Source organism: Homarus americanus, unplaced genomic scaffold (genome assembly GCF_018991925.1).
Source record: "Homarus americanus isolate GMGI-L3 unplaced genomic scaffold, GMGI_Hamer_2.0 scaffold12226, whole genome shotgun sequence".
In the NCBI taxonomy this organism is placed as follows: Eukaryota; Metazoa; Arthropoda; class Malacostraca; order Decapoda; family Nephropidae; genus Homarus; species Homarus americanus.
The window spans coordinates 19,194-32,500 of NW_024746346.1; the positions used below are offsets into that span (position 1 = coordinate 19,194).

At 37.1% G+C, this 13,307-nt stretch overlaps 1 protein-coding gene across 1 annotated transcript in view; it reads right to left on the bottom strand.

Annotated features, from left to right (window-relative positions):
* Positions 1-320: 320 nt before the first annotated feature.
* The window catches only part of LOC121879209 (low-density lipoprotein receptor-like), a 103,485-nt gene continuing 90,498 nt past the window's right edge, over positions 321-13,307 (bottom strand). Inside the window, 6 exon segments of the mRNA XM_042385804.1 lie at positions 321-5,438; positions 9,378-9,421; positions 10,868-11,028; positions 11,031-11,055; positions 12,378-12,482; positions 12,485-12,513. Coding sequence (XP_042241738.1) covers positions 9,383-9,421; positions 10,868-11,028; positions 11,031-11,055; positions 12,378-12,482; positions 12,485-12,513 — 359 coding nt within the window. The 3' untranslated portion in view covers positions 321-5,438; positions 9,378-9,382.

A 13,307-nucleotide genomic window follows, 5' to 3' on the forward strand; every position in this document is an offset into this window, starting at 1 on the left:
TCCTGAATATACCTGAACCTGCTCCAGTGTTGGTCAAGTCTGCTCTTGAAAGAGCTCACACTCGGTGCCGTCACGACACACTCTGGCAGATTGTTCCAAGAGTTTTCAATTCTCACTCAGAAAAAGTTTGCCTTCATAGTTTTCTGGACTTGTGGCTTCTTCAACCTTGAGTTGTGACCCTTGTGGGATGAACGTCCAATATATCGACGCTATTACGAGAGTTGCTCGATGAGGAATGCCGGGTTAGAAATTGCCTCTTTAATTTAAGCTTCTCTGAAACAAGAAACAACTGAGGGTCATTAAGAAAAAAAAAAGGCAAATGCTTGGAAGTATTTTATTATGAAACTGATAGTTACAATACTCTAATGTACAATACCATAGTTATAACCTAAATACAAGCACAAAGAGTGGACACTGTGCTCAAGCCTATTGGATCTGAAATATGTTTGCTGAAGTAAATTGACTAATTTTTACTTGGTCATTCTACCATCTTTCATTCTCATACATTCATTTCACTCAGCCTTTAGAAAATCCATCAATTGGAGTACAAGTAGAGAAGTGTTATCAAAGAAAATGTGATTCCTGACAGAGATATTCACAGGTGGAGTTAAACTTACCTTATGTAAATTACTTTTATGCCGCCAAGCAGAGTGCAAACCCGAGTCATTTACAAAAAGTTATTTTTTTAATAATTTTCAAACCTATAAGAAATATCAAAAACTCTTTGTGCAAAAAGTATCCTACATACTGTCACGTATTCCTAGTGTTTGAGTCAGTGTACAAAATCAATTTGGTGTGACTGAAAATCAGATTGAATGTTGTTTTACACAAGCACACAGCATAATGAGGGTTGGTAAAGGTAAGAGGTGGGGTAATAGCACAGAGTGGAGTAGTAGTGGTACAGAAAGAATATGAATAACAAAGTAAGACCTAACAAACATTATTGTATGGGTAATGGAAACTTTTCGGAGGGGAGAAAATAAATTCTTAACGAGTGGGAAAAAAGAATAAACTCTCAAATAAACTTAGAGCAGCAAGGCGGAAGTGTCAACAGGACGGATCTCTGGACCAGCACGTTAGCTCATCGCACACATTTTATTTGAATGAAACCGTATTTTTTTTTTTTTTTTTGTAAATTCTTTTGCCGTGAACTTCAGTTTTATACGTATATATAAAACAAAGTTAGATTTCAAAGCTACTTAAAAATCTGTAAATGTCGTGTAATTTTTGTTATGCCCGTAATTACGGTAAATAATAATAGTAATTACGCACATCTCCACATAACAGCACACTCGCATAGATGTATGAACACACACACACACACACACACATATTGTATATAAGTCTTAGTTAAAATGTTTCCTATTTCCCCTATTTTCCATATTATTAGTAAATAGCAACGGGATACAATAAGCTATCCACCGACTATAATACTGCAACTGGTTTCATTACAAATAAAACATCATTCTAAGAGAAGACCAAGAGATAGTGTAGTCAACTGTAAGCATCTCCCCATCATTAAGTGTGCTATGTACTTTGTGTCATGCAAAACAGATTTTCCTTAAAGAGTTTAACCCATCACTGTGATATATCATTTATCTGTAAACTGTATATAAAAATGATCCAAGAGAATTAGGTAACAGTGAATATTTAGTAGCATTCATGACTTGAAGGTTAAAAGCAGAATACTGTACTGTACTTTTTTAGGTGAGGAACAGCTCCACCCGGCGTTCAAGAACTTGGCGTCTATCAGTGAACATTTAGGATTGAATTGGGGATAATTTCTTATTTTAACCTTCAATTCTCGAAACCGACCACAGCCTGGCAACCTCGGGAGTTCGTCGAGGTTATGGCCGAGCATTCCTTACGCCCGACTTAAACGCACGGTCGGGCACGCCAGAGACAAACGCACGTACACACAAGATTCGTCACCCACACACAATTAAAACTTTTGACACAATATAATTTTTTGAGATGAATTAAGACATATAAATGACAAAAAGGATTTCTGACAAGGTCTTGTTTCCCTCAATGGTAATAAATGATGATGGTGATGATTTTGTCAGAAATACAATATTAAATTAAGTCTGTCGTATTATAGTCAGATACGTGAGCCTTAAACACCGAGAGAAACAAGCAACAAATATAACTACACTGTATATCACAGTTTAAACCTAATGTCCCTCTGAAGAGTCAAATGACAGTGTAACAGACTGCCCACGCAAGTTATTTACTGATATACCAACTGATAAATGTGCTGTATTTGCAAACAACATGAATCATTGTAAAGGAAATATTTTAACCACTCATCATTTTTCAGTTATACCAGAAATGGCGACTGAATACTGTTACTGTACTGTACATGCTGTTGATAGTCTTACTACAATAAAAGAGAAGTCATGTTTCTCAAACCATTTTTGGTATTAATGAAAAACAAGTTCAGTGGATTTGGAAAAATTCCCATTGGGAATACAGTATATGTATATATATAACCTGGAGAAAGATTTATTCATTGAACCTTTTTTTTTCCAAAAATAGGCCTACTAATATAAACAAATTTGTTTTAAATTCAATAATCTTTGGTCACACTTCATTGAACAATACACTGGGGATTATATATCAAAATTTTAGACGTGTCGATAAATCAGACCGACAATGACCAGTGAGTGTATTAACTGGATGACAACATCACTTTGTGTTTATAATTCATTTCAGTATGAGGCAGAGCCACTCTAGTGCCTGTTATAGTGAATGTAATTGTGCTGATGATTTAGTTATCTTCATATATCTTTCTCAAAAGGCCAACAATTCAAATATTACAATAATTGATGGCTATAGCTAGTAATAAAAGCTATAGTTGTCACACAGTGGCACCAGTGTATGGTAATGCCTCTCTGCTGACTGACTTTAGCTCACATTAGCTGACAAGTGGTACAAAAAGGCCCTAGTGGACACTTTGGCTTCCTTGGGCATAATGTATATATATATGCCTAGAGTTGTTCTTCACATATGAATGGAACATGGCATATAGGCAAAACAATACTTGATGTAGGTTACATGTTCCTGGCTAGTGAGCTTCAACCAATGAATGGAACTACATACTTTGAACTACAAATGAACAAAGAGCATGTCGATTTAAAACTTACAGGGGGATGTATGAAATCACACTGAATGACTTATCTTAGGATATTCAACCATTCCTTAATAGACATGTTTTCCTACATTTTACACATAAAAGACATTACTGGTAGAAAAGCACACTGACAAAATGAAATATACTAAATCTCTAGACTAACCTCTACCACCTAGCCAAATCAAGTCTTAACCATATACCGGACTAGAATGGGCAATTTTATCCACGTTTTTACGACACGATCAGCATTTCAAGCCTCATTAAGCACTGCAATAAGGTTTTTTCTCTTGCATACACCAGAGAAGAAAAATAACCATATCTTTACACCTATCCAAGGATCAAAAGTGTGTATCGTGTCACAGTAAACAAGTGTGGTATATCCTCCCCTCTCTCCCTCGTCATATGTGCACATAGAAAAAAAGTGTATAAGTTGGCACTGAGAATGATACTGCTTAGGTCCTGTGTCAAAGTATTGCAACAAGTTGGTGGAAAATGGATCAAATATGCAATTAATTCAACAAATGCAAACTGTTCATGATAAAATAACTTAGACTACTATTACAGAGAAATAAAATACATAGCAAATACTCTAATATCATTTTGTCTAAAATTTGGTGAGATAAGTTTCTCTGTAACAGCTAAATTTGTGATCAATAAAACACGTCTAAAACATAATTATATTACTCTTTATAAGAAGCAATGTATAAAGCCTGTTTGTATTATATTTCTTTCATAATTCAATCAACTGCTAGGGAACAGTACAACAATGGTAAAATAATAAATAAATAAGATTCCAGAAGCAAGTGTTTTTTTTAATCTATTTTCCACCAACCTATACAAGAGGGTCAGACGTTTCTCTATGCAGTCAAATATCCTTTAGGAAAAAACTAGATATTATTTTTCAATTTAACATCAGGCATCAGGTGTCAGATCTAAGTTCGCTCCAGTACCAGCAGAGAACTTTCCCACAGAGCTATTATGAGAAGCTGGAGTTTGACTGCTAGAGATTCCAATTATCTTGACCGAGTTGTGTATGGTGAACGCAGTGGCACAATGACTAATATTCATACCAAAGAAAAGATTCCAAGTCCTAATTATGATATCCCTCTACAAACATCAACATGGTAGAAATCCTATAAAGGGAAATAATCAAGATGCCTTTGTACTCATAAGCATAGGACGATCTTCGCCTGTCAAGACTCACCATCGCCATTCCCTCTCGCTGAACATGATTGTGAGTCTTGTTGCGATGTCCAGATACACTTTATCACCTTTATTTCACGGAGAAAAATTTCCTTGGCCGATTCTAATTGTTAACTCTTTTTTTACTAAGTTTCCAATGTATGTTTTTAGACAGGCAAATTCCCCTATTCATATAAAGAAGAAATAGGTAATTACACCATTCCAAACTTTTACTGGTGATTTAATAAAAGAAGATAGGTTTATGGAAATATTGGCAAAGGGCTAAAAATTGCTGGTTGTCATATTTAGTTTCCTGAAGTAAAGGACATTGGAAGCTTGATATTTTTCTGTATATACAAAAAACACTTGAGGGCATTCATGTACAGAACATCAAGTTGTAAAAATGGCAACTCTGGAGAAACGTTTCTGCACAGAACTTGTGAGCATGGAACAAATTACACAATCACACCGACCTTTGCCTGTCTCCAGCCCGTGTGTGTACCATCTGACGCTTACATCCTGGACCTCAGATCTATGGACCGGTGGGATTGCAAACACCTCCGAGCCTCTACCTCTTAGCGAGTGTGTGTAGATTACTACCTAGTCTGCAGTTATCTTCTTTGGCTACAAATAAGGTAAAGGTTATGAGTGTAATAATACATGAAACAAGGCATCTCACTCAATCCCTCCATTCCACAGGATCCCAGAGTCCATTACGTCACCGTACTGTTCGTCTCTTCCTGAGGAGCAAGGTTTCATCTTGTCCTCCACATTCTCTTATCACTGCAAATTCTAAATATTTTCATTTGGTCACTTGACACAAATTATGAAAGGAACTACAGCCTTTCTCGTTCAGATTTTCCATTTAGTAACTTCGCTACGCTATTTCAAGACAAGAAAAGGAGTCCAAAGGATGAATCTCTATGGCAAAACTTGCCAATCCCATCACAAATCGTTAAAATATATATATATATTATATATAAGAGTCTATATGTTGGCCAGGGCAGAAAAGTTTCAAGTCCATTCCTGGGAACCTTAACAGAGATGGCAATGAGCCATGGAAGAGACCCATCCACTGCCCTCATACGAAGTTGCTGCTGCCATTTGTGAGAGGCTCCAGGGACTGAAAAAGAAATTAACATAATGAACTTTATATTAAAGAAGCAATTGACATGTCGTGCAATATTCTTACTTATCTTTAACAGGCAAACTGACAAGAAAAATTATTGAATACGCAAACTTATATCTCAAAATGTTAACTTTACAATCATTGCTTCTTTATTAAAAATAATAATGAACCTTTACCAGCATTAAATTATGTCACACTTGCAATTTATAATGGAAGCAATAATATAATTTTGTTTTCCCCAATTGAATATTATCGCTGCCACTTTCTAATTATATGAACACAACATTGGGGACATGATTTAGTTACTACAGTAGAGACAAAGAACGACCTTGTAATCAGGTTAAGAAAGTTAAGAAGGAATCAAATACTTCACACTACTTACAACAAGATGGAATATACAGTATTTAGCTACAGCTCTCACCAGGAGTTACAGCTACCCACAGAACAGTAAATACAAAGAGACAGGGAAAAAACATATAACAAGGGGCAAAATATGCTGTAAAATGAATAATAATAATGAATGAATCACAAACATTGATTCTCTATTTTATACCCAGTTCATATTGTGGATTGTTAATGTATTTATATGTCCTGTACTGCTTCACGGTGTCACTGCTTTTAATTGTGAAGGAGTTAGAACAATAATGAGTACAGGGTAATGACACTGGTGCATAATAAGAATCACTACACCATTATTAAAGTTTCTGAATGAAGTTTTGTAATATGAAGAGAACTAGTAGAATATTTTACTGTATTATTATGACCAAGTGACAATAATTATTTTGCCCCCTGATCAAACTGCAGTAAATGGAAGAATAATTCTATTTCTAAACCAAATTATACATCTACAAATAATTACAGATCAATAATCAACAATAATTAAAACATTTTAACTATGATAATTACCACAATTGAATTAAGATTATTTTGCAATGGTACAAAATTATTAACAATGTGAAAATATTAGCAACCCCAAAAAACTACTCCAGTTAACAGTGACACCTTCATCTTGTGGACCTTGATTGAATATATTTACCCCATTGGAAAAAAGTTTCACATAAAGAACCTCAAGTTAATGGACTATCACCACTAATACAGGTCTGCAAGGTGGAGATTTAACTGCACAACACTAATGGGAATTGCATAACCCTACAATTGCATGCAATCCCAGAACAAAAGCCAACATACATCTCTCATACAACTTCTTTAGTTTTTCACAACCTAACAATTAGTCTGGTCATAGATCTACAGGGTGTCCATAAATGATTACCCTGATTAAAACACGAGAGCATATTGTTTTTAGGGTAATCATTTATGGACGTTAAATGGCCAATTAATTACATCACAAGCTCTTCAACAAGCCTCCGAGGGTGTGGTGTGACGTTACTGCAGAGCGAGTTTTGTTTTAATTTTTAAGTACTGTATTTTTTTTTTAGACTGTGATGCAATCTCCTCTCGTAAGCGAAAACACACTCTCCCCCTCTTAACCTACAACACACTCTTTCCCTCATAAGCTACAACACTCTCTCCCTCTTAACCTACAACACACTCTTTCCCTCATAACCTACAACACACTCTTTCCCTCATAAGCTACAACACTCTCCCCCTCTTAACCTACAACACACTCTTTCCCTCATAACCTACAACACACTCTTTCCCTCATAAGCTACAACACACTCTCCTCTCATAACCTACAACACACTCTTTCCCTCATAACCTATAACACAGACTCTCTCCTAAAAACCTGTCATTCTTTCTAATAAACAAACCAACTGTATTCTCCTATGGTGTCTCTTTACCACAACCAACTCCTGACAACACTCTGAGATGATGAGAAGCTAGAGGTAGTTCCAGTAGCCCCATCACTGTCTTGACTTCAGCCTGACTAAACTTTCCTTTAAACTATGACACAAGTAACCAGGAGGGGTCAGGAGGATCACACATACATTAACTCACACTGATACACATATACCCATACATTAACTCACATATCACATAAACTTGCAGATACACTCTTACACCACACACACACTCTCTCTCTCTCTCTCATTATCATTTGTTTTCATTCATAGTTTTACCAGGTGTGTTAAGCTAAGGTGTTCCTCATCATTACCAGGTGTGTTAAGCTAAGGTGTTCCTCATCATTACCAGGTGTGTTGCTTTTCAAGGTGTCTTCATCATTACTAGGTGTGTTGGGTTAAGGTGTTCCTCATCATTGCTTTCAGGTGTGTTAAGCTAAGGTGTCTTATCATTACTTACAGGTGTGTTGCTTAAGGTGTCCCTCATCATGCCACAGGTGTGTGTCGTTTTTATGTGTTCCTCATCATTACTATAGGTGTGTGTTGTTTTCAAGGTGTCCTCATCATTACCAGGTAGTGTGTTAAGCTAAGGTGTCCCCACATTACCAGGTGTGTTAAGCTAAGGTGTCCCTCATCATTACCAGGTGTGTTAAGCTAAGGTGTTCCTCATTACTAAACAAGGCCCTAAGATATACCTCTGATTTACCTTAGCTGCATCCATCAGTACCTATATAGATTCACTAGGTACTGTACTATTGAGAGTCAGGTTATGGATTGGGAGGCCTCAGTCACCCTAGATCAACATGGGGAGGTGTTTCTATGTGTGTCTTTGTCTGTTTCTCTGTGTTTTCAGATCTAAGAATAGGTTACAATCATCAGTCACTTACAAATGATCTATATATTACCTAGTGTAAAATATCTTGACTGCCAATATAGCCATGGCTTCTGATTTACACCAGTTCTGATGTTTGTGACCCATTCTTAGATAAAGTTACACATACGAGTTAATAAGAGACTGGTGGGAAAATCTTGAACTAAAACCTCACTTTGCTGGAGAGAAAGTGAGGTTAACTATGGTGCATCATTAATAATAATACTTTAATTGTTAAGATCTGTACTATTGTGAGGTTTACTTCTGTACTATACACTGATAATATATTCCCTACCCGAGTGATATGGTCAGTCTAGCAGGCCTCCAACACAAACGCTCTTACACACGGTATTTCCATCTTAATACATCAAGCTAACGATTTTGAAAGCAGAATACACAGTTATCATTCCATATAACGGAACAAAGTGTACGGACCGATTCCGCTAAATTGAATACAGTCATACCACCGGCAATGAAGCGAATCTGTTTACGAAATCCAGTTTGTCCTCGGAAACTTAGTTGTTGGGATTAAATTTAAATAGGCATTGGTTCCAGTCCTCCGTTATTCTGTAGTTTGCATATGTCAAAATTAAACAGAAGCTGCCATCATAAAACTGTGGTGAGGAGCGTTGCAAACTGTACACCTGCCGATTGTAGTTCGGGTAAGCTGTGTGCTCACTATTGTTTGCACCAGTTGTCACAGCCTCATCAACTGTTTGGATCACAGCTTTCTTCAGACTGCACTTTAACAGGGCTTTATTATTCCCTGCAACACAAGCACCACTTTCTTCTCTCAGCCTTAACTCATTAAGCTTTTCTTTCCCAGCTCTGACATCATAAATCTGAGTATAATAACCTTATACTCACTCACTCAGCCAGGCAAGCACTGACACTATTCTCAAGCTTTTCTAATATTTTTAGTTTCTGCAAAATTGAGAGACAAACTTTCTTATCTTCCTCCTCACTTGTCTTAGTCACGGTCACAATGATGAACTCAATGATATACTTGCACACACACACGCCGGGAAAATACAAAAAACCCGTGAGACTACAATGGCCTGTGGTGAGGCGCGGCAGACGAGTAGGAATTCCGTTATAAGGAATGATCATGCATACTGTATAAGTTTCCAGCCCATCTACATAAACACATCTCCAAGCTGTAACACAGATCTAGGCAAGCAAGATTAGAGGCGGCATGGCACTAATACATGGGAAGCAAACCACAAGGAAGCAGAACCACAATGTATCTGTGCTGTGGCTTACCGTCATTAGAATTTGAGCGTGTTTACCATTGGCTCACAAAGGCCCTAGTGGTCAAGGTGGGGAAAAGGTGCGGTTAGTGCATTGGTGTTAAAAGTGCCTAGTTATCATAAAGACTCATGAATGATATTTAGCCTTGTTGATTATTCCATTGATAAGTTTTTCTTTGAGGGGGAATTATATGAAGCTTAGTTATCCAAGCTTATTTCACCTGATGATTAAAGCCTTCAACTTGCATTAGGTTAGAGTTTGTGTTAGGGCATTTAATCGAGAGTTCAAATAAGCTGGGGTTTCTAATCTTCAAGTGATCTATTGATTTTCTTTTCACTGTTCACAACTATTTACATACTGCAATGGTGGAAGGTGGCTGGGTTAGTGCTTATCCCCTCAACCATACCATTCACCAACAACATATACAGTAATTAAAGTAAAATCATAAGAGTTTCATCAAGTTAAGCTACAGTTACTACCTTACTATGATTGCTGTACTGTGTTACAATCATAGCGTCATGGACAAACCAACAACTCTCAAATATCATTCATCTTTACCAGATATGTAAAAGTTACTGTACAATAAGCCAAAAGCCGGTGCATAAACGTGGTGTTAGTTATTCACAGATTATAATGCAAACCAATAAATATCTGTACAATAATGACTGGCATATTATACACGTGTTTTATAATATACCGTAAACATCTTTTTATCTAGTTTCCTAATAGATAAACTGCATTTTAACATGTATCAAGTGTTTTTATTCCTAGTTCTCATCCTTCTCATTACTGTAGTTAGAAGGAAGGTTTACTGTTTAGACCCATATTTGGATCATCTCATTCTTCTCTAAGACTGTTTTCTGTCTGGTGATGATTTAATGACTTAGATAATCAAATTGAATAGCAGATGAATGACTCTCACTGACCCAAGTGGTGGACCCAGGATATTAACAAATGGTGGAATATTTAAGTTACAAAATAAATAAATAATGATGACTAACCGAGATGTCTTTAGTGATTTATCAAATGAATGTAATTTTGTCTTTTATGATGCTGGTTAAAATGGATAATTGTAAACTCTTTATACAAGTCTATATCATAGGTGTATGGATGTATGGACAAGAAAGATTTTCTGTACTAAATCTTGCTAATCATAATACTAATCATCATTATTGTATATACAGTACCAATTAAGTCATACCCTTCTCAATAACCAAAGATCTTCAATACATTAATATATATATATATATATATATATATATATATATATATATATACACACGCCAATCTATAAAAATCTAAAAAAATGCTCATTTGCATTATTAGAAATTAATTATATGATCAACATAACGTGTCTGCTACACATACCTAGCCAATGCAGCTCTGGCTAAATTCAAACCTAAAAGAGTTGTTAATAAACACTCACTAGCATACAGCCTGTGAGACCCAGGCAATAGTCTCTGACTACACTCATTATGTCAGAGCTGCACAACAATACTTACATCCTCGGGTGACATAACTCCATACTGCCGGTGCTGAAACTGTGGCTGGGCTGAACCCCTCTGGCAGTTTGCCCGCTGCTGGCCTGCCAGGTGGAACCCATCCTCTGTGGTTGTCTTCTTTGTCGGGTTGTCGAAGTTCATGCTGTGCACGGACCGTTTATGAAGTAACGGTAGATCATGTATGCCAACTGCAAGTCAAGGCGTTGTTGTTAATAAAACTTTACAAAAATTTCAGGTTACAAGTTTAAGTGAGGTAAGGGGAGTAGAGAGGTGATATTTATGACCAGGCAACTACTATACAAAAGAAAGAGCCAGGAGAGCAAGTAAAGCTGTACAGTATTTTGTATTCATAGATTCAGAGAAGTATTTAACAGGATACCATGCAAGTTAATCCAGCGGGCAAAGGAAAAGTTAGGGGGTCGAGGAGTGTCTTGTTCGAGTGTTATAACATTGTATCAAGGACCAAAAATTCATGTGAGAGTAAATGGTGTGGAATTTGAGGAGGAACTATCACAAGATTTTAGAACTGGTCTGTCCAGGGATTTGTTATATGCTGATGACTTGGTGGATTCAAAGGCTATGTGAGTGAATGTGGTGAAAACAAAAGTAATGATTAGTGGTATGAGTGAAGGACTCTTGGTGGAGAGTAGGAAATGGCCATGTACAGTACTGCTTGTAAGAATTGTGGTAGCACTGGCAATAACTGAATCATGTGCAGTGAGTGTGGAAGTTGGGTACATAGGAGATACAGTGATGTAAATGGTGGACTGCAGGATGTTGCTGAGTTTAAGTGTTCTGTATGTGTAGGTAACCATGTGGTCTTGGTAAGGCTGGAGAAACTCAACATTGGTGATGAGTTCTGCTACCTGAGTGAATTGATCAGGGCTGGGAGAGGTGCTCAGTTGCAAGAGTCACAAGTGGCTGGAGGAAGTTTAGGAGCTGTTGCCTTTACTGATGGTGTGAGGAGCATTGTTCTCTTGTGAGGAAGGAAAGATAGACACAACTGGCATGAAAAGTTTGATGGTACTTGGTAGTGAAACATGGACAGTTAAAGAGGATGACGTATGTAAGGCTGAACGAGCTGAAATGAAGACGGAGAGATATACTGTATATGTAATGTGACATTGAAACACAAGAAGCCCCGTTCAGAGCTAAGAGGGCAGTTGGGTATTGAAACTATTGGGAATTTTTTAGATAGAGGTAGACTGAGATGACTCAGTCATGTGGAGATCCAGGGGTAGACCAAAGATGACATGGGGACAGGTTACAAGAAAGATCTTATAAATGAATCTGACAAGAGAGGCTGTAAGAGACTGTGCAACATGAAGAGTTGCCATCAACATAGTATAACTGTACTATGTACAGTTGTACACTGTATATCTCCACTATCAAAGTACATCATAGATTTATACTGTGCATGAACACTGTACACCTGAACTTTTATGACATTTTACTGAACAAACATCAAACTGTCAATCAATTATCTATCTAAAATACAGTAAAGACTTACAATTGAAGCGACACAGAGCACACTTAGAGCCGCCACGATGGCAGCCACCGCCACATTTCCGTCCTCTCCTTCTTCGGGTGTCTCAACCTGGGCTGGGGCTTGTTTATCTCTGGTGCCATGGTGCTGATTACTTCATCTGCAACAACAATGACAAGCTCAATGTTAATGCATCATCACTGCCTCACACACCACCAAGACAATTATATTAACACAAGAGTTGGAGTTGGTTCTAACGTCAACAAGCCATATTTGGCCACTAGATTGTGAATGCCTTCATATTTGTAATTTGCTGGTTTCTTTGTTTGTACTGTAGTGACTGTACACACGCGCACACACATTTATATGAAGAACACGTTGCTTATAAAGAAACTTGAAATATATTCAGTATACCTCTACTGTAATAACTCAGTGTACAATATATTACAAACACTGCAGTGGAGAAATATAATGAGAAATTCCAATAATAATGACACTGAGAATGATGCTAGACTAGCCCATTTATTTAATACTGTATCCTAAATTAAACCAAGAATCAAACTGGAAATACTTAATGTTGATGACTTTACCCGAGGGTGACAGGTGTTGTGAGGTTTGTGCAGTGCAGTACAGTATATACACATTAATGGCACAGCTTCAAACGTTATCTTATCTTTCAACCGTGACAACAATCAGTCTACTCCCACTGTTTCCTGGATTACATCATACCTGTTAGATCCTGGCTTGTAATGCCTTATATATCTGATAATAATGACTAATGTGTGTATGTAAGAGATGTGAATATTGTGTGTGTGTGTGTGTGTAGGAGACATTGCTGTAAAGTCAGGTACCCATTTATAGCCGGGAGGACGGTAAGGGTTGATAAAACAGCACTAATAAAACACCGGGGAAGATGAATGAAGGGAAGTGAATAGGTGTGACAAGTAAAGACCT